We start from the raw sequence: 23,152 nt of genomic DNA on the forward strand, positions 1-23,152 counted from the left end.
TACATTTTCCAATCCCCCATTCGCACACTACAAGTTGTAGATTGTCTTTTTTTGACTAATCAAACGCAGCTCGCGGAGTCAGTTCAGTCAGTCAACCTCAAGGGGGGATCTTGCCATGCTCAAAAGGCTCATTCTATACTCAAGGGGTTAACGTGCTGCATTACTATGTGGGCGTATAAGTGTGTGCAAGTCTCACACATCATTCGCCGATGCGGCAGTCAGCTGACCAATTGGGCAGGCTACTTAAGCTCACTAGACTCCATGCTCTTCCTGCCTTCCTCTGCTCATGGTTCCCGGTTGTATGTGATGTTTTCTGTTCCTCGTGGTTGTTGCTGCTTTTGCTGTCCGCGTGTGCAGCTACTGCTGCTTAAATTATGCTTCTCAGCTACTGTCCATGCTGTGATAAGGGCCTGCAGGTTGTATGCAAAATATTGAGTTTGATATGTTTCTGCTAATGCTGCTGAGTTCTATCATGTGGCTTCAACAAGCTTCATAATAGCCTGTTCTGGTAATTAAGCCGGATGCGCAGACAGTGCTGCAGCTTCTATTGTAATGTGGTATGTGTCTTCAGTCAAAGCCACGTTTTAATTTTGCTGATGTTTTGCCAAGTCAACTCAGGTGCAGTGTTTGTCCCCTCCAGCTATGGGTCCTCAACTCATGTGCAGCGGTTGCCACGTGCGCTTTTATAAGCAACATTGGGCTTGGTTTCTGTAGTCAATAGTTTGTTCTGGTGTTCTGTCATGGATCCAAATGACCTTGTCCAATGAAATGTATTGTTTCAAGTCATCATAGTCATTAGGGTGTATTATATTGTAAGTTAAGTTCTCATGTGGTGAGTCCTAGTAGGGTTTGGGATGGTTCTACACCTAGTTGCTTTCTTTCTCAAGATCTGGCAACTGCAGCTGCCTGGTTGTGTCTCCTATCAGTTTCATTCATTTTGAAGCAAGGCTTCAGTCACACTCTGCTTACTTATTACCTAACACTTTCTATATTATGTGCTTTGGAAAGTATTGCTGTGAGTTAACTACCTTAATGGCAATCTCTATATAGATTTGGTGCTTTACTGCTTTTGTAGCCATGTGGTTTGTTGAGGTTTCCTCATTGCCATGAGGGTTTGTTCATGCTAAACTAATGCTAAAGCTAGCACCCCTTCACCCTGTGATTTATTATGTTTCAGTTTTATGCCTGGCTAACACTAATGTCTATGCAGCAGGACAGTATCATACGTTATTGTTAATCTCAATCCATTTCAGTTATGTGCAGTGTCATTAAAGTAGGTTAAGATTGCAAATTGCATTTGCAGTAATCTCATGTCAAGCAGTCAAGTGACATAGCCTTCTGTCTACTTTATTTACTTATGTAGATTTGTTTCTAGCTGTTTATTTTTGGACGTATTTCTCAATGGGCATCATTTGATTAGTGCTTCCTTTGTCGTGGTATCATGTCTCAGCTTCACTATCCGGGTTGAGCTGTCTTGGAGAAGAGTTAAAAGCCTTAACAAACTGCTGCCTCCGTCTGCCCCTCAAGCCTATCTAGCTGCCGGTCTAGTCACTCTAGTGTATACCCTCCTCACTCTCTTTGAGGTCAGAAGTTCAGATCAATTTATACGTATACGTATATAGCGTCTTGTCACCATGCGTCCCATTGCCCATTTATCACCTTTAATGTTTCAGATTCATATTGTATGTTCTGTTCAGTCCTTGAGTAGGATTAGGTAATGGCAGTGCTTCGTGGGACTGAAGATGTTTCAGAAGGTGGTAGGCTAGCAGCTTGCTGTGTTGCTTCATTTCTGCACAGCTAACATCACTGCCAGGAGCTCTAAATTGAAACTCCTAAACATTAATTCATCACTTATCTGTGAGAGGATCTGGGAGGAAGGAAGGCAGCCATAGACTTATGTCTATGTTCGCAGCAAGCTTGGCTTCTGTGTCGCAGTGCTTGTGCGACCTATCGTTTGTGGTTTCCCCGGTGCAGTCTGGGAAATGTACACTGCCAGTTGTATTCAGATCAGTAATTGATTTGATGTCGCTCAGTGCCACTATAGTATTGAGTAACAGCATTAGGCAAACATCTCAGCGATGACGTTTAACGTCTATTTAACTCTGCAATGGATACATTATAAGTTTGGGTTGGTTGCAAACTTGCATAGGCCTTTGCTATGTTTCAATTGAAACAGGCCTCCACCCTCAGGGCGCCTTCGAGCGCCGACTGACAGTCAAACCCCCGCCACCCTTGGCCTCGCTCACTCGCTGCCTTACTCTCTCCCACAAGGTTAAGTTACACTTATTTCCTGTTAATAACCATGGGTAAAAAATGTGCGGCTTGGGAGGTAAAGTGGAGACACTTATCGTGAAGGGACGACAGGATGAGGAGAGGTGGTGGTGTTGCTGCGTAATCATCCAGAGTAATGGCTGCGTGCGATATTGATCAGACTCAAAACTATTGTATCAATACACCTGTATCAACAGAATAATCATGTCATAGGTATATGGAGGCCTCATATTTGGTCTCAAAATGAGCCTCCAGATTCCACCTCATTCAGCAGTGTGTCATCAGGACGACGGATCCAAATGTTTGGCTCATGGTGCTCATTAAACGTCTATGTTAAAGTAGTCTATAGTTGTGCAGATGGCCGGTATATCTTGTTAATCTTTCAACGTTGCAGTTGGTAGGGATGGTACCGATTTTCTCTGCGGCTGCTTGGTAGCTACTTTATCAGGTGGAATCTTATTGTAAGCCTACATCTTCTGGTACCAGCCCAGCGGCCTCGTGGTTAGATGTGTCCGCCCCCGGACTGGGAGGTTGCGGCTCGATCACCGGCTGGGTCTTTCCAAAGACTATAAAAAAAAAAAAAATGGGACCCAGTGCCTCCTTCGATCCTCTGCACTCGGCACCAATGGTCGGAATGGAGTAAGTCCCTGCGTCATACTAGCGTCACGTCCAGGGGCTGTACGTCTACATCAATCTGCTGACTCTACTGAAACAAGAGTTAGGCTCCTGCCCTCGGGCCTCATGACACGGCAAGGCTGTTTTTCTGCTCATCTTAGTTATTGCAACTAATGGCATTGGATGACAGTAATCAATTCATAGTTAATTGCATAGATGTTGTCAAATAACCGTAGCCTTTGTCATTGCTTCTTCATAGAAGCGGTTTAGCGTTATGTTTAATTAATACATGTATTAATAATAATTCATATTTAATACAAATAAGTGGCTATTCAGGACAGGCACATATCTAGGCATGCTTTTTCTCAAAGCATATCATGTTTTATCTGTGGCTCATTCGTTCATCAGGTTCATGACCCCCAGATGATCTTTTGGTCCTAAGCTTTCTTTCAGCACAATCACAGATGTCCTGGGTTGCTCAGTCTGGAGATTCACCAATACTTCTTCAGCCGGTGTGGGCCGGTTGGGGTTTCTTCGAAAGTGATGGTTCTAGTATCTAGCGAAGAAGTAAGTCCATCACCATCACCCATGTGCAGGCTGCAGTGCTGTCGATCCTGCAGCATTATAGATTGCTTGCATGGGACATAGTACTAGTGTATCTCATCTTAGTTCTGGACGAGGGTGGTATCGAACAGTTCTCGGGTCTGCATGACATGAAGCTTATTTTAACTTATTTAAAGCTCATAATCAATTGCTCAAAGGCCACACGAGGGCTATGCCGCTCATGTAAGTTAATTCATAAAGGGCCTCTATCACTTGGGTGTTTAAATAGTTTAGGATTAAGATCTAAGGCTTCTCTCTTTAAGTATTGGTATCTCGGCTGTGTGGTGTAGGAAGTCTGTTCTGCTGATCTCAACCCTCAGCATGATCTCTGTTTTCCGATCCGTGCTTAGGATCCCCTATTCACTCTTTAATTAATTCAGTCAGGATGAAGTATAAGTAACTCTGTCTCTGCTTGTGTCTTTTAGTTCTGCTTCGGGCAACCTGCTCTGGCTGCGTTCTGGATTCCGTAAGGTGGCGTGAGCCCTGCTTAATCGGCTATCGGTCTCCTCAGCACATTCCCTGGCTACTCCCGATTCTACTGCCACGCTGATGCACCAGTCGCCACCTGAAACTCAGGCCAATGGTCCTCAGCTGCCCATGAATCATCATCATGTGCATCTAATCGGAAGAGCTTTCAGTTGTTTATTCAGGATGTAATGAGTGCAAGTGCTGTATTCGATCAGGAATGGTAATCCTATTACCTTGCATATACGGTGGTCGCTGGGGGTAGTTCAATTGGTGGCATAATGTTAATAATGGTTCGTTGATGTTCCTCTTCAGTGGCATTAAAGGAACATCGGGTAATGGTGGTTTCCTCACTCTGGCGTTAGAGGAACGTTGGGGTAACATAAATGGTCGCACTACATGTAAGATCTGTGAAATAGTTCCGGTAAGCCTCACGTCTACGGCGTGCGCCATGCAGTCATAGCTACACGTAGCTCACGTAAAGTTAAAATATCCGTGCAGGATCCAGAAATGCATAGCCGTTGCATTTCGTCACTATCGAGTGGGACATCTGCCCGGATGTGTATCGGTTGAGAATTCCTGTAGGCTGATGGTGTTTCCTCATAAGGAACGTCTGCGTAATTGGGCCAATGGTGTGTCCTCATACTGGCAGTAGAGGAACGTTGGCGTTGCACTACACGTAAGCCCTGCGAAAGCAGTTGTAGAATATTCCTCTATAGTGGCAATAGAGGAATGGCCTATCGGCGAGCGCAGCCATGCAGGCCTTTTTCGCTGGGCAGAGTTCCTACAGGTCGTTATAGCTAATGGCTTATAGTTCAGTTTCTCCTCAAGCTCATGTTTAGCTCTAGAGAAACAGTAGGCCGATGGCGTTTCCTCATACTGGTGTAGAGGACGTCGGCATAACGGTGAATGGTTGCACTACACGTAAGCCCTGCGAAAGCAGCTGTAGAATATTCCTCTATAGTGGCAATAGAAGAATAGCCTATCGGCGAGCGCAGCCATGCAAGGCCTTTTTCAATTTAAGCTTAAGGTTAGTATGCTTGTACTCCAAACCAAATGGGTTTTGAGTCTGACTTTCACCCCACACATTACTTTTCTCAGAGATAAGCCTCACGGCTCGCAGTCATGGCTACACATAGCTCACGTAAAGTTAAAATATCCGTGCAGGATCCAGAAATGCATAGCCGTTGCATTTTGTCACTATCGAGTGGGACATCTGCCCGGATGTGTATCGGTTGAGTCTTCCCGTAGGGCGTTCTCGGTTCTGCTTTGTTGGGGGGGTTAGCAAATCCGTGCAGGCTCCAGAAATGCATATTTGCATTTCGTCACTGTGCATTCATAGTGGGTCACCTGCCCGGATCGACGGTGAGAGTTCACCGAAGGTATGTGTGTTGGGGGGTTATTGTATATCTATCTCCCTGCTCTTATGTTTTATGATGTTGCTTAATCATGCCGAGCAGGGAGAAATCCAGCAGAGCCGAACGCCAAGTCAAATATCATATGCACACTTGTTACTCATTCTGCAAATAAATATTGTTTAATCTATTCGTGAGTTGTCTGACTGAAATCAAACGCAGCTCGCGGAGTCAGTTCAGTCAGTCAACCTCAAGGGGGGATCTTGCCATGCTCAAAAGGCTCATTCTATACTCAAGGGGTTAACGTGCTGCATTACTATGTGGGCGTATAAGTGTGTGCAAGTCTCACACATCATTCGCCGATGCGGCAGTCAGCTGACCAATTGGGCAGGCTACTTAAGCTCACTAGACTCCATGCTCTTCCTGCCTTCCTCTGCTCATGGTTCCCGGTTGTATGTGATGTTTTCTCCCACCACCACCCCAGCACCACCGGTGGGCTCTGCTATCTATGCTCCCCATGGGGGGGGGTTATTGTATATCTATCTCCCTGCTCTTATGTTTTATGATGTTGCTTAATCATGCCGAGCAGGGAGAAATCCAGCAGAGCCGAACGCCAAGTCAAATATCATATGCACACTTGTTACTCATTCTGCAAATAAATATTGTTTAATCTATTCGTGAGTTGTCTGACTGAACTTGTGTAATTGCAATGTAAATGTAATTTTTAATCAATGAATCAAAAACAACCATCAATTATTAACTATAACCATCGACCAAACCAATGAAAAATGTCACTATGGCGACAGCCCCATCTTCAGGATCAAGAAGGACGGCTCCTCCATTCCGGCTCAGGTAGCGCCCTACTTGTCCCGGGCGCTGTCCTTCACTCAGGAGCCTGCTACGACGGCGCTGAACGGACCAGGAGGGCAGGACCAGCACCATGGTATCAGTCAGGACCAGGACCAGCACCATGGTATCAGTCAGGACCAGCACCATGGTATCAGTCAGGACCAGCACCATGGTATCAGTCAGGACCAGCACCAGCACCATGGTATCAGTCAGGACCAGCACCATGACCTGAGTCAGGCCGTCACTCTGTGTCTCTCACAGCTGTTCCACAAGCACGGCATGGTGGGTCGTTTGGCGAAAAACGTTTGACTACCTTTTTTCCCCAGGGGGAAAACTGAATGAAAACGAAAAAAATAAATAAATTAAGCTATGACGACTAAAACTGACTATGACTAAATGTACGGACAATTTCGTCAACGGATTAAAAGCTAAACTAAAATGTTAAGGAGGGAACATTTTATGTTTGGTTGCGCACTGAAAATAGCCTCACAACGCGTCGCGCTACAGCATCTACAGCTTGTAGATCGGCTATTTTCAGAGCGCAACCAAGTGCAAAATCTGCCATTACGACGCCGTCAAGGCCTGCCGAAACACATTTTAGTCGACTCAAATCCTAAGACATTTAGTCGACTAAAACTAGACTAACACTAAAGCATTTCGGATGATTAAATGGAATTTTATCCAAAAGACTACGACTACAACTAAAATCTAAAATGTGCTTGTCCAAATCCACGCTATAGGTGGGCCGCGCCGTGCGCTCCATGCACGCGCTGGTCATCCGCAGCCCTCCCCAGTCCTCTCAGAGCCTCGCCCCTGTGCCAGCAGCCCCCGAAAGAAACAGCGCCCTCGTGTGGTTGGCGTGGCTCCACGTCTGCGCCGGCCGGCCGGAGACGGCGGTAGAGATCCTGGACGCCATCTTGGCGGCCATGCCGGAGCACTGCACCACGCCGCAGGAAGGTCTGTTACCGATTAATGCTTTTTTTAATGTAGTTTTATTTTATTCCAAAGGGGATAGGTCAAGGGTCACAGAAAGGTGAAGATGGCCTTTTTAGCCTCATTGTTTGACAAAATAGTCCGAGTAGACTAGACACTCCATAATGTATACTCGTAGCTTCACTGTACAGATATTCTACTGTTAGACAGATAACAGTAGGCCTATTAGGTTCTTAGCTTGCTTATGATTCTTGATGTATTTGTCGTGTTACCATGTGTTGTTCTTGCTTACTGTAAATCGCTCTGGATTAAGAGCGTCTGCTAAACACCTAAATTGTAAATAAGAATTAATTGTTTCAGGCCCCACTGAAATAAAATACACTTTGTTTTGGCTGTGTTTAGGTGTGGTGCTCAACATGCGCGGCGTGGCCCTACGGCGCATGGGTGACCTGCGGAGGGCAGCAGAGAGCTACCAGTCTGCCATCGACATCTGCGAGGAGTTTGAGGACCGACACAACTGGGCTGTAGCTCTGGCTAATCTAGGTGAGAAACCCTTACCGCTCCTCTTTATTATACATAACATAACATAATGATATCGCATTACATTAAAGCTACAATCAGGGACTTTAATCAATAAAACACTGTAAATGGTACATTTATATAGGGCCTTTCTCCAAAGACCTTTCCAATGTGAATTACATTTAGCCATTCCCAATGTTGATGTGAAAATTAAATTGTACTGTGATGTATCTCGATGACATTGCAAATGAGTGCAACGTCAATATGGTTTGAATGAATGAATGAATTCACATTCTCAATCCGACGGCGGAGGAAACCATGCAAGGCACCAACCTGCTCATCAGGAGCAGTTAGAGGCTTCAGTGTCTTGCAAAAGGACACTTTGACACTATCTCAGGGGAGCCCATGGGATCGAACTGGGAACCTTACGTTTCCCAAGCAGACTGAGTCACTGCCGCTGTGTTATTCCAGAGTCAAGACTCTGGTATCCAAACGACAAAACGAGCCACTTAATCAACGTTAGTCACTTAATTAATAAGGCATTTACTCCAGTACTTCATTCCTTTTTGTCTGTCAATGGATGTGTCACACGGGACCTGTCCTCCCTCTCTTATGCAAAATAACAAATAGACACATTTGAGGTCTCAACGCCCACTTTAGTCAGTCTCCTGTGTTTCTCCAGGCATGCTGTGCCTGAAGGCCGGTGCTAAACGCCTGGCGGAGACTCATCTCCTCGGTGCCGTGGAGATCTTCTCTGAGCTGGACAGAGAGGACCACCACGAGGAGAACTTCATCACAGTGTTACTGGAGCTGGGACAGCACTATGTGGACCGGGGAAACCTGCACAACGCTAAAGGCTGCCTGGAGTGGGCGCTGCTGCTCTCTGTGTACGCGGACCATGCTGTCTGTGAGTAGAGAGAGGCGCACGCACACGCACGCACACAATGATTTCCCCTTCATGTTCTCTGTTTTATGCGGGTTGCGAGTCTCGGTTGCGGAACAGGAGCAGGTTTTGATTCCAACTCGGTGCACAAATTGGTGTCAGACAGAAATGCAGAAGTTCTTAGTCCTCGCGTGAGGGACATGAAGGGACGTCCCGAGGGGCAATAAGTAAGCGATAATTGACGGTGCGTCAGTACCTGATCATCATGTCAGTAATGTTCTCCATAATTGACACCACTCACTGTCAATTATCCAGATTATTGTCTCCACCAGGCCGAAGGCATGTGGGGAGAGTATGTTTTGCACTCCGTCCGTCCGTGTGTGTGTCCGTCCGTCCGTCCGTGTGTCCGTGAGCAGCTAATCTCGGCCACCGTTTTTCCTTGCTTGCTTACGGTAATGAAAGTATTCATACGTAAGTGTTGCGCTGGCCCTCCGCCCAGCGCAACACGGTCGCCTCGGTGTTGATCAAATAGAATACATTTTCGGTTACTGAATCGTCTATTTCTCACTTCAAATGTTTTCAAAGACATTCTTGAAAGCAATGTTTAGTTGTAAATGACATTGTGTGTCTGTTTACATGTCTGTCTTGCTGGATACAGCATAAAATCCAAGCAGCACAGCAGGTGCTCTGAGGCTTCCATTAGACAGCGGTTTGTTATAGAGCGGAGCCGGTCATACAGAAATAACACACAGCTGAATTCAGCGATTGACCAATCAGAGTCAAGCATTAAACCAAGCCGTCCAATTAATGTACTAATGTAAGATACTAGTGTCCACCATTGGCTAGTACAAAACGACATGCACCATTTGTGTCATCATGCATGCCGCCAGGCCAGCTGAGCGCCACCCAGAGGCTGTGCCGCCTGTACGGGGAGGTGAGCACCGACCGGGCCCTGGGACAGTGCATCCTCTATAACGAGCACCTGGTCAACCTGCTGCAGCGACATGGGGACAGAGGACAGGAGGGACACGTCCTGGAGGCCATCAGCCAGCGCTACCTCAGCCTGGGAACACCCAGGTTACTGCTTATGGGGTGCTGTGTGTGTGCATATATATAAAATAATTCACCGACCATAAATATAATATCCGTACACACTTGCACACTTGTGTGCATGCGTGCGGGTGTGTGAGCATGCGTGGGTGCGGTATGACTGTGTGTGCGTTTGAATGTTTGCGTGTGCGCGTTTGCGTGTGTGTACGGAAATTATATTTATGGTCGGTGAGTTATGTTATATTTATGCAATGCCATACATACAATACCATATTGTCATTCTAGGAGAAGAGTAGCTGCTACTATGGGGATTTAAATACACAATAAACACACGGTTTTAGCACTATCAACTAATAAAAAATTCTATAATACAATAATTTGTTAGGATTGGTTAGATATAGCCATTTGAATGAACATGCTAGAAGCCGATATAGAGCGTCGCAGTCCCGCCCCCTTTCTAATTATTTGATCGGCCTAAAACATTGTGTTTATCGTCATGATTTGTCACGAGCCTAGTTGGCTTTGTCTGCCGCGTAAACGTCTTTAAATAAATACTTTTTGAAAAATCTATGGGGAAAATGAACGGGGAATTATTTCCCGGGCCTCTCGTCGGGGAGAGGCCGCGACGCTCTATATCTCAATATATTGAATTGTAACCCCTGTCAGATTCTTACCAATTAACATTCCCTAAATGGTCTCCGTGTGTCATCATGGTCAGAGGCTACCGGATGGCTCTGGACTACACCAAGAGGAGTCTGGGTATTTTCATCGACCTGGGTCGTAAGGAGAAGGAGGCGTATGGCTGGCTGCAGGCAGGGAAGATCTACCACATGCTGGGTCAGACGGAGCTGGTTGACCTGTACATCCAGGTCTGACACCACACCCCAACAGTCTGTTTGGTTTTGTGAGTGGTGCAGCCACTCCATTGCCCAACAATGTGTGTCCCTGGCTTTGTCCGAGCACGGATTTAGCATTTGACAAGTGTCACTGTTGTGTAGCCTAACACACACACAGGCCAAGGAGGAGGGTTTGTACAGTACAGTACAGTACAGTACAGTACAGTACAGTACAGTACAGTACAGTACAGTACCACTCACTTCAGACGGGTCAAATCTTTGGAAAACCTGGTAGTTTCTTGCAGTCACAATCTGGTTTTCGGACTACAATATCACCCACCGAAAACGGGTGTGACGCAATCAGCTCAGACCTAGGTGTGACGTCACACACCGAACACCAATCAGATTCTGATTAAACACAGCATTAGTCACTGATGAAGTATGTAAGGAGATTTATGATTTGAGCGACGAGTGTCGACCGACACGTCGCACTGCGTGACACTCAACGTTTGTGACAGTAACGTGTTGTTAGTTGACAACTGTAAGTTGTCCTGGATAAAGACCATGGCCATGATTGTATGCAATTTTATAACACCATGTGAGACATGTGGACAGGGACTTCAATTTAACTCTGAGAGTGTAGAAAGTGAACCACGCTGCACACTCTCAGAGTTACAGTCAGACCTGTAAGACTCACAGTATACAATCAGCTGAACATTCTTTCATTAAGTATATGTTTGTGTATATACTGTTTGTTTGTACAGTACAGTAGCCTACATATGTGTTACAGTGGTTGTGAAAAGGCGGTCATTTAGTGAAATAACTGGTCATTTGTTGTAGAATCACACACTGCACACAATGATTTGGAACCAGCAGATTCTTGTTGATACAGGAACCTACCATTTAGTAGAGTGAATCGTACCTTCTGAATCTGTACATCAACCGCTTTATCTAAAAAATTACAAACTACAAAAAATATTACCACCTCTGAGTAATCTCCATGCATATTGCATGGCCGTAGATTCGTGCGTGCGTGCGTGCGTGCGTGCGTGTGTGTGTGTGTGTGTGTGTGTGTGTGTGTGTGTGTGTGTGTGTGTGTGTGTGTGTGTGTGTGTGTGTGTGTGTGTGTGTGTGTGTGCGAAACATACATACTGTACAATAGAGGGTATGCGCGTGACATCATCATCAAACCCGGAAGTTATGCAGGAATGCCTAATGAGTGGCAAAAAACTACTTTCTGGCCTTGACAGCCCATACATCCAAACAGAAAAGTCCTATCTGATTGCATTAAACAATGTTAAACTCACTTTGCACGTTGCTTTGCCACTCGATTTGCCACTCGATGTGCCATTCACTTTAAGCATGCGCATACCCTCTATACATGTACATTTTTACAAGATTCTACAGAATAAGATGGAGTCGTTATGTGACTAAACTTTCCTTTTTGCCTCCTTTGTGAGACAAACTAGTCCTTTTACACGTTTACGTAAAACCACTTGGTGTAGAAGGAGACACATTCATTCATGCATTCATTCATTCATTCATTCATTCATTCATTCAGGTAGCTCAGGACATGGGTCTGGGAACAGGAAACACCAGCTTCATCCTGGGTCTGCTGGAGGCAGCAGGAGACGTGTTCTTCAACAGCAGCCATGACCGAGAAAAGGCTGTGTGCTTCTACAGGGTATGACCTATGACCCTAACATACTGTACACTCTGTTAGGACCGATATAAGACTGTGTGCTTCTACAGGGTATGACCTATGACCCTAACATACTGTACACTCTGTTAGGACTGAGATAAGACTGTGTGCTTCTACAGAGTATGACCCTTATGACCTATGACCCTAACATACTGTACAGTACACTCTGCTTCTACTGAGTATGACCTATGACCCTAACATACTGTACACTCTGCTTCTACTGAGTATGACCTATGGCCCTAACATACTGTTACACTGCTTCTACAGAGTATGACCGATGACCCTAACATACTGTAATTCTGCTCCTACCAGGTATGAGCCTATAGCATGCACTCTCAAGCTCGAGTTAAAGTAGTTGCTGCACACTGAAAGTAGCCGATCACAAAGTGTCGCGGCCGCCCTTACTGCGGTATGTCCGGTGGTTCTGCGTTGTTATGTATGAATGAATGGTACGAAATGTAATTCAACATCTCAGAGGTCTCCCTCCGGTGTCGTCAGCAGAAAGAAGAGACTTACAAATGGAAACCAAATGGATTAGGTTTCATTTTACACTCTCAAGAGTTAAATTATTATGAAATATCTGCATGACATACTTTACAAGAAGTCTACACAATTAGAAAATGTAGAAGAATTGTTATTTTGATCAACATTCGCCCGTCATCTCTCCTTATGGTATACCAACAACATCAGTACAGCATGGTTTTGGGTCTGAGAAGCTACATTTCATCAAATGGTGGTCTGTGGCTCAAATGCACAATAAATAATGGACCTAAAACCACTGCTCTGTGTGTGTGTATTTCTAGAAATCTACTGTCATAGTGAAGTGTGTATTGTGCCGTGCGTGTGCGTGTGTGTGTGGTGCCCCCACAGGACCGGGCGCTGCCCATCGCAGTGAAGACGGGCAGCACCAGAACCAGACTGAGGATGTGTAACAAACTGACGGAGCTGCTGCTCAGCCTCAAGATGTACAGCGAGGCGGTGGAGTTCGCACAGACGGCGCTGGACATCAGCGTCACTCTGGGTACGTCACATCTCAAAACTTTAATTCTGCTCAATGATCTACAACCTTCGAGCTTGTGGCTTTGCTATTTTTAATATGTTTTTTGGTTACTGTAAATCGCTCTGGATTAAGAGTGTCTGCCAAATGCCTGAATTGTCTGAGATTAATACATTTGTGTGACGGTGTAGTGTGATCATTCAAGTATCCCGTTCATTTACGGAAAAAAAACATGTGTAAAAAGCGCTCTCTGGACATGATATCCAATAATCCAGAGCACCGGTTCCATGCTTTCTGGACACGACCCCCTACATCAGACAGAGGGAGAGACAATAGAAATGATGTGTCTATGCATGGAGACATCTATGTTTACTGTTAAGTATACGCTGCTCCTGTATTTAAAGTTTTGCCTTTTTCTTTCAAGTTCTTTGTATTATTGTTACACGTGTATAATTTAACTCTAATTTGCACTTTTAAAAGATTATCAAATGGTTATTTTAGCTTTTCACACTGTCTGCTCTTCTTGGCATTGACTTCTCATTATGTGCTGTCAGTGTGGTGTAGCTGTACTATACTGTAGACAATGCAGCCAGCAGTGCGGTCGCAGTGTGCAGCGAGCATGTGTATTGAGTGAAGAACGAGCCCTTTGAGAGATTCAGAATGCTGCCTCGAAAGTACGCCTGTCTTCAGAGAATTAGAAGGTCTATACCAGGGGTCTTCAACGATTTTCAGGCCAAGGAACCCTCAGCTGAGAGAGTCTGCTGCCATTTGCTATATATTGTATACCCTAAATAATTCCACAAAAGGTTAAAAATGTCTTCTACATCCTGACAGTTTTCTGAAAAAGCTATGTTTCTATGTCAGTGGTTCTTCGATTTTTCAAAAATAGCAGACCTACAAGCTCGAGCTCGAGCTTGTAGATCTGCTATTTTTCAATAGCTAAAGCATAACATAATGCTAACACCAAAAGGGGTTTCCGCCCAAAATGGGTTAAGTGGATAACAGCTAAAATGTACCAGTGAGGTAAATAAAAGTAACAGGTGTATATATGTTTGGTTTCAATGTTGCCAGGTGAGCGTCTGAACGAGCGTGTGGCATATCACCGGCTGGCCACGCTGAACCACCGTCTGGGCCAGTTCGAACTGGCCGAGCACTACTTCCTGAAGACGCTGGCGCTGTGCCCCACGCCCCTGCAGTTCGACGAGGAGACCCTGTACTACGCCAGAGTGTACCAGACACTGGGCGACATCATCTTCTACGACCTGAAGGTAAAAAACAACCTGCGATGTTTCTGAAGTCTAATTTATACTCTGTAGTACGACATGGTCGCTCACTGGCAGAACAAGTCATTACCGGGCCGGGGGGGAGGGAGAGGGCACGATCGGGGCCCCCGAACCGACCCCCCCACCACCACCGTACGACACGATAACCCATCAAAGCTTGACGTTACATCGCTTTAAAACAAACATCCCCGCAACTGCAGGTCTTACAAACCTCGGCCACTCTGCAGTTTTCTCTCACACCAATTCAAACCATTTGAGAGTTCAGAGTACAGCGTCGCACTTCGACTAAATAACTAAAATGTTTATAAGAATTGGCACGGCAGCCAAACAGTTCCAAGTACAATTGCACTATTTAAAGGCATGATATAAGCAGGCTAGGTGAACTTCAATTTAATAACATCACATTCTTTGGTTCCATTTGGACACTCAGAGTTAAGGGACAAGGGGGTCCTTGCAAATTAAACATTTGAGAACCACAAGCCTATACTATTTGTATAACAATCAGAACCAAAAAATCTATTTTCCAAAAATCAAGTAATCCATAAAGCCATCAAATAAAAAGGCAATGCATTGCTCAAAAGGGGAAAAAGTGTATTCCTCACCCAACCTTCAAGTGAGTGGTCCACAGGAGGTTCCCCTTTGTCCAAAAGCTCTGAATTGATTCAGAGCTAAACCGTCAGAAGTCCTCCTTGACCAAGCTTTCCTTCTTCAGATCTAAAAATAATTCCGGCCCCACTAGAATAGTTTGTCTCTGTGGTTTATCAATTCCTGATTATGGTTTAGTATTAGCCTTAAAAGAGTCTTTGACAAACCACCACCAAAACACTCTTTTTGATACCTAAAATGGAACCCCTGGCTGCCTCACTTCCTGTACTTTTATAAATGTTCCTGGTATCTCACTTCCTGGAACTATTTCTAACATGCTTTTTTCCCCACAGCTCCTCCTATGATCAAACCTTGTCAACAGAAAATGAATGAACATGGTTTAACAAAACATATTTTCCGTACACTACATTTCGGGGTTAAATATTCAACCATATTTTAACCAATATATTCCCTTGTTATCACCCAGTATGTTTCATTTTCTTTCAATTAATACTCGTACCAGGACAGGAAATAAATTTCTTCACACATTTATGTGGCAGTGTCACAATTGGACTAATATGCCATAGTGAAATCAGTCACAACTGAGAGGACACTGTGATAGGCTGGGGGACTGAGAGGACACAGGTGGAAACTCTGACAAATCACAGGATTGGCGAGACAGGTAGCCTACTGGTAACGAACAGGAAACACTAGAGGAACAATACTACTAAATAAGAAGCACTGGGGAATTAACAAAACTACCAGAATACGAGACTAAAACAGAACATAGCGCAATAACATAATTAGGTCTAAATGTCCAAAGATAATAAACACAGTCCAAATCCATGTGCTGAGGAGTACTTTCCTGTGTATTCACTCACTGTGTATTTGCAGTGTCAGTTGGTTTATGGATTCCACACAGAAAATAGTGTGGAGACTATAATATGTTCAGCCAGCAGATGGCGATCTAAGGCTGCTGCTTGCACAGTGAGCACAAGAAATTGAATGTCCAGGGAATGTTTATTAATAATAAACATTGCCTGGAAACATTGCCATGCATTATTAAATATAGGCTAGTAGTGGTTGCTCTTTGAGTATGGTTATCATCAGTACTAATATCCAGAGGTGGGAGGAAGTCCCTATGTTGCAAGTCCAAGTCGAGTCTCAAGTCTTTGCTCTCAAGTCAAGTCAAGTCTCAAGTCTTTGGCATTCAAGTCCCAAGCAAGTCCAAGTCCTGAACTTTTAGTTTCGAGTCCCAACCAAGTCCTAAGCATTTTGTTTCAAGTCCCAACCAAGTCCTTACCTTTTGTTTCGAGTCCCATCAAGTCCTAAGCATTTTGTTTCAAGTCCCAACCAAGTCCTTACCTTTTGTTTCGAGTCCCAAACAAGTCCCACCAAGACATAATACTAATTAATGATATGTAAAGATTTACATAAATCATGAGCATCTATTGAGCCATTTAGATCATGTCAAAGGTCATGTCTCACCGAGACACAGGATCTGACACAAATTAAATGTTTCCCCTGAGCAAGCAGGCTATTATTATTACAATGGTAAAATGTCATTACTTGCACTGAAAAGGTGTTCAAATCCAGGGTAGAAGAGGAATGTTACATAATGCCTCGATCCACTTTTTCCACTCCCGATCCGATACCGATCTAAAATCATCAAAACCGATCCGATAACTGATACCGATCCGATATCGATCCAATCCGATCCAGCACATATTTAAGTCGCTCTATGCTTTCCCAAATCTGTCAGACATTTTTTTATCTTTACCTTTTATTACAGATTTTATAGTCTGGAATGTTGAATCAGGATTGATCAAGTGATAATATTATTACTCAAAACAGAGAACAACACCTCCCCAGAATAATAGTCAACAAACAAGTTCCACATGAGTATAGGTTGAGAATAACTGACCCATTTATTTTGAACAACTTGAGCCTATACTTCAAATGTGGAAGTGTTCTAGTGACAAATTTATTTTATTGTATTCTATGCCTTTTTTTATCCATACTATTTATTAGTATTATGCACATTATGCACAGAATTTTAAGGACCCAGCAATTTGTATCTCTGTGACCCCAAATTATTATTTTGTATTTGTTTATATTGTAAAATCAATGTCAATTTAGAGTGTACAAATGGAACCTATCATTTGGCTGGGAGTGGGGACCCCTAATCCCCAAACCGTGCATACTGTCCTACAGCTACACAGCACACTGTCTGTCCGTGACAATGGAAATAGTGTCTGTTTATTTAAGCATTGGTTAGCACTTAAGCAGTTATTAGCATCATAGCATGGTCTGTCACATAAGTATTGACAAACAGCGGTCATATTTGTCAACCAACTGTTGGGGACTGTGGGGATATATCATTTTAAGAACATGAGCATGTCGTCATGCTCAGCTGTCAGCTTGTTGCGCTGTTCCGTCTCTCGTCTAAGATGTTGACGCTAATCAATGCTAAAGATTAGCTTGCATGGAGCTAAGGCTGAAACTTTGCTGCTGTTGTTGCCACGGTGGCGAATCCATTTTTGCACTCGGCTGTTGGGTCTTTTTTGTTTTAGAATATATAATACTCCCATGCGGGAGCGGCTGTCAATGTGGCTTTCTCCACACCGAGTAGCAGCGCGCAGTAATAGCTAGTGGCTAGCCTAGCAGCCTGCACTGTGCAAGACTGCCACTGTGAAGTGTGACTGGGGCTGCCAATGCCTCTGTAGCGCACACTGCTGGAGGAATAAAGTCCTGGAGTGGAGTACTAGAATGGACTGGAGTGGAGTGCTTGCAGTGCTTGGAATGGATCGGTCATTTTCGCTGTAGTCCGATCCGATCCCGATCACGTTTTTTGGCTGATATCGACCCGATATCCGATCCGCGGCATCCCTTTATATACAAATACCAAACTATTTTACATGTCATAAAAAAGATAATCAGATGCTGTAAGGTATTAAGTGACTTGAAAATGTTCAAGTCAAGAGGGCTCAAGTCAAGTCAAGTCTCAAGTCCTTGGCGTTCAAGTCAAGTCAAGTCTCAAGTCTTTGGCATTCAAGTCCCAAGCAAGTCCAAGTCTATTTTTGATTTGATCAAGCAAGTCTAAAGTCATCAAAATCGGGACTCGAGTCCAAGTCGAGTCTCGAGTCTCGAGTCCAAGTCCCCACCTCTGGTAACTGGTTCCAGAGTGTAGGTGCTATGGATGGAGAAGGCTCCATCACCTTCTGTTCTCATCTTGGTAGCAGGGATGATAAGAAGGCCTTTATCAGAAGACCTATACGTTGTCTTGTGTATACCTCGGGGTGGAGTAGCTCTGTTAAATATAGTAGTAGTACTAATGACTACCACTGACTTTACTCTGGAGGAACTTGACCCCTGCAGCGACCTCTGGAAGAGGAGAACCTCACCTTGAGGTTCCCTCCAGGCGCTACGGCCACACAGCTGTGTTGATTGAAGATATCGTCTACCTCTCGGGAGGGAGGGAGTACTTCAGAGACGAGCACAGCGACGAGCTTTATGCATTTGATGTCGACGCCCACATACTTATTAAATAAGTATAACGTGTTCCATCCACGCGCTACTTATGATCAATTAAGACTGCAAGAAACGCATGCATGCACGCACGCACGCACAGTATTGCAATGTCAGTCCATCCAACACTAAGAATAATAAATATGGACTTTTCATCTCAACTCCTCATTATGGCTTCCCAGCAGGTCCGCCATGCCCAAATATGGGGTTCCTGATGTCATACTTATGTGTGACCTCACTGGTATGACACGACCAATCACAGCCAGTGTGATAAAAAGCACTGCAGCCTCAGAGAGAGTTCAGATTGAATCAACTTCTCCAAGACTCAACTCTTCACCACAGATCTCTCTACCAGACTGTTATCTTCAAGACTCTTTCCACCAAGACTCAACTCTTCACCACAGATCTCTACCAGACTGTTATCTTCAAGACTCTTTCCACCAAGACTCAACTCTTCACCACAGATCTCTACCAGACTGTTATCTTCAAGACTCTTTCCACCAAGACTCAACTCTTCACCACAGATCTCTACCAGACTGTTAACTTCAAGACTCTTTCCAGCAAGACTCAACTCTTCACCACAGATCTCTACCAGACTGTTATCTTCAAGACTCTTTCCACCAAGACTCAACTCTACACCACAGATCTCTACCAGACTGTTATCTTCAAGACTCTTTCCACCAAGACTCAAAGAGCTCTAGAATCTAGAAGCGTACTTACTCTATAAGGGTGACGAGGGTGACCAGGCTCTCCTTTCCTTTGGCCCTTGAGCTCTTCGTTTTTCTACAGAGCAGGAAACCAACAGGGTTACTTCAATCCACCATTAACTGTTAAAACATGCTTTCCTGGACGTTGCATCAGAAAGGATCATCAAAGGAAGGTAATCATGCAGCTGTAGCGGTGAGACACGAGCTGTACTACTTTGGAAGGAACACTGACGAGAACAACGAGGATCAGATTGGTGTGCAGGTCTTCAACACACTGACTTTACTCTGGAGGAAGTTGACCCCAGTGACCCCTGGAAGAGGAGAACCCCAAAATGAGGTTCCCTCCGGGCGCTGGAGCCACACAGCTGTGTTGATTGAAGATAGTGTCTACGTCTGGGGAGGGCGTCTGTATCCGTACTCCACAGACAAGCACACCAACGTGTTTTATGCATTTGATGTCGACGCCCACACATGGTTCAAACCACAGGTTTCTGGCAATGTTCCAGAGGATAGGTGGGAGCATTCAGCCTGTGTGTTGGGGAAGGTCATGTTCATCCATGGGGGATACACCAAGCTGACTGGATACACTAATGACATCTACAAGTTGGACACCAGCACAATGGTCTGGTCTGTAATCAACACCAGAGGAACTCCACCTCCTCAGTCATCAGGTCACTCTGCAACCATCATCGGGACAAAGATGTTTGTATTTGGAGGCGGAGACATGTCATGCATCAACACCATCAGAGTGTTTGACACAGAGACCAACCTCTGGCTGAGCACACCTTCTGCACAGCCCCTTCCAGGAGAACGTTGTGGTCATTCAGCTTTTAGCTACAATGGAGAGCTGTACATATTTGGTGGTTGTGGGGAAGGTTGTGGGGAAAGATACCTCAATGATATGTGGAAATTCAGTCCAGAGACCTTCTTCTGGAAGAAGGTTGAGCCCAAGGGGAAAGGCCCGTCTCCGACGTATGATATGTGCTGTTGCATGCTGGGAGATCGTATTATCCTCTTTGGAGGAGACAACACCCCCGGTGACCTGTATGTCTTAGACTTCAGTCCTAGCCTCAAGACATTGTGCAAGCTAGCAGTTATTCAGTACGGTATGGAGCAGTCTGGACTCCCACACAACATCAGGTGGGAACTGGCAGCCATGACTAGCATGAAAAGAAAAACAGAAAAAAAAGCAGAAAGCCCAAAACCAAAACAAACAAACACTAAATCAAAGTTAGTGAGCTGGTAAGGTAAGGTAATTTTATTTATAGAGCGCCTTTCAAAACAACCGTTACAAGGTGCTGTACAAAGTAAAATAATAAAATAAAACAAGAAAACACAGTCAACAGAAAAACAGCAATAACAATAAGAAACAAAGCAACAGAAAACAATACATGAAAATATATACAGGCAGAACAACAAAGAATAGAGATAATCACTACAGTAAATATATACAGGCAGAACAACAAAGAATAGAGATAATCACTACAGTAAATATATACAGGCAGAACAACAAAGAATAGAGATAATCACTACAGTAAATATATACAGGCAGAACAACAAAGAATAGAGATAATCACTACAGTAAATATATACAGGCAGAACAACAAAGAATAGAGATAATCACTACAATAAATATATACAGGCAGAACAAGACTCAACAAAAATAGAGATAATCACTATAGTAAATATATCCACACTTTTCCTGGGCTGTGTGTGCTCCAGTTCCTGTCGATTTGATCCAATGAAAGCCAATGAAACTGGTCAGATGACTAATGATATCCAATGAAATCAACAGGAACTGGAGCACACACAGCCCAGGAAAAGTGTGGATACAGGCAGAACAAGACTCAACAAAAAATAGAGATAAACACTATAGTAGACCAAAATATTTACCATACAAGTGTGTTTTTAGCAGCTTTTTAAAAGTGTCCACTGACTCTGCATTCTTTAAGCTAAGAGGTAACTGGCAGAGGTGGGAGGAAGTCCCTATGTTGCAAGTCCAAGTCGAGTCTCAAGTCTTTGCTCTCAAGTCAAGTCAAGTCTCAAGTCTTTGGCATTCAAGTCCCAAGCAAGTCCAAGTCCTGAACTTTTAGTTTCGAGTCCCAACCAAGTCCTAAGCATTTTGTTTCAAGTCCCAACCAAGTCCTTACCTTTTGTTTCGAGTCCCATCAAGTCCTAAGCATTTTGTTTCAAGTCCCAACCAAGTCCTTACCTTTTGTTTCGAGTCCCAAACAAGTCCCACCAAGACATAATACTAATTAATGATATGTAAAGATTTACATAAATCATGAGCATCTATTGAGCCATTTAGATCATGTCACAGGATCTGACACAAATTAAATGTTTCCCCTGAGCAAGCAGGCTATTATTATTACAATGGTAAAATGTCATTACTTGCACTGAAAAGGTGTTCAAATCCAGGGTAGAAGAGGAATGTTACATAATGCCTCGATCCACTTTTTCCACTCCCGATCCGATACCGATCTAAAATCATCAAAACCGATCCGATAACTGATACCGATCCGATATCGATCCAATCCGATCCAGCACATATTTAAGTCGCTCTATGCTTTCCCAAATCTGTCAGACATTTTTTTATCTTTACCTTTTATTACAGATTTTATAGTCTGGAATGTTGAATCAGGATTGATCAAGTGATAATATTATTACTCAAAACAGAGAACAACACCTCCCCAGAATAATAGTCAACAAACAAGTTCCACATGAGTATAGGTTGAGAATAACTGACCCATTTATTTTTAACAACTTGAGCCTATACTTCAAATGTGGAAGTGTTCTAGTGACAAATTTATTTTATTGTATTCTATGCCTTTTTTTATCCATACTATTTATTAGTATTATGCACATTATGCACAAAATTTTAAGGACCCAGCAATTTGTATCTCTGTGACCCCAAATTATTATTTTGTATTTGTTTATATTGTAAAATCAATGTCAATTTAGAGTGTACAAATGGAACCTATCATTTGGCTGGGAGTGGGGACCCCTGATCCCCAAACCGTGCATACTGTCCTACAGCTACACAGCACACTGTCTGTCCGTGACAATGGAAATAGTGTCTGTTTATTTAAGCATTGGTTAGCACTTAAGCAGTTATTAGCATCATAGCATGGTCTGTCACATAAGTATTGACAAACAGCGGTCATATTTGTCAACCAACTGTTGGGGACTGTGGGGATATATCATTTTAAGAACATGAGCATGTCGTCATGCTCAGCTGTCAGCTTGTTGCGCTGTTCCGTCTCTCGTCTAAGATGTTGACGCTAATCAATGCTAAAGATTAGCTTGCATGGAGCTAAGGCTGAAACTTTGCTGCTGTTGTTGCCACGGTGGCGAATCCATTTTTGCACTCGGCTGTTGGGTCTTTTTTGTTTTAGAATATATAATACTCCCATGCGGGAGCGGCTGTCAATGTGGCTTTCTCCACACCGAGTAGCAGCGCGCAGTAATAGCTAGTGGCTAGCCTAGCAGCCTGCACTGTGCAAGACTGCCACTGTGAAGTGTGACTGGGGCTGCCAATGCCTCTGTAGCGCACACTGCTGGAGGAATAAAGTCCTGGAGTGGAGTACTAGAATGGACTGGAGTGGAGTGCTTGCAGTGCTTGGAATGGATCGGTCATTTTCGCTGTAGTCCGATCCGATCCCGATCACGTTTTTTGGCTGATATCGACCCGATATCCGATCCGCGGCATCCCTTTATATACAAATACCAAACTATTTTACATGTCATAAAAAAGATAATCAGATGCTGTAAGGTATTAAGTGACTTGAAAATGTTCAAGTCAAGAGGGCTCAAGTCAAGTCAAGTCTCAAGTCCTTGGCGTTCAAGTCAAGTCAAGTCTCAAGTCTTTGGCATTCAAGTCCCAAGCAAGTCCAAGTCTATTTTTGATTTGATCAAGCAAGTCTAAAGTCATCAAAATCGGGACTCGAGTCCAAGTCGAGTCTCGAGTC

General features: G+C 44.0%; 1 protein-coding gene across 1 annotated transcript in view; it reads left to right on the forward strand.

Moving 5' to 3' along the window:
* sh3tc1 (SH3 domain and tetratricopeptide repeats 1) overlaps window positions 1-23,152 on the forward strand; it is a 36,877-nt gene that overhangs the window by 12,777 nt on the left and 948 nt on the right. The window contains exons 14-22 of the mRNA XM_083789286.1: window positions 6,116-6,440; window positions 6,899-7,115; window positions 7,494-7,634; window positions 8,293-8,517; window positions 9,384-9,570; window positions 10,262-10,412; window positions 11,941-12,063; window positions 12,952-13,102; window positions 14,150-14,346. Coding sequence (XP_083645412.1) covers window positions 6,116-6,440; window positions 6,899-7,115; window positions 7,494-7,634; window positions 8,293-8,517; window positions 9,384-9,570; window positions 10,262-10,412; window positions 11,941-12,063; window positions 12,952-13,102; window positions 14,150-14,346 — 1,717 coding nt within the window. The remainder of the gene's footprint in view (window positions 1-6,115; window positions 6,441-6,898; window positions 7,116-7,493; window positions 7,635-8,292; window positions 8,518-9,383; window positions 9,571-10,261; window positions 10,413-11,940; window positions 12,064-12,951; window positions 13,103-14,149; window positions 14,347-23,152) is intronic.

Source organism: Protomyctophum parallelum (genome assembly GCF_964188405.1).
Source record: "Protomyctophum parallelum genome assembly, chromosome: 18".
Classification (NCBI taxonomy): domain Eukaryota; kingdom Metazoa; phylum Chordata; class Actinopteri; order Myctophiformes; family Myctophidae; genus Protomyctophum; species Protomyctophum parallelum.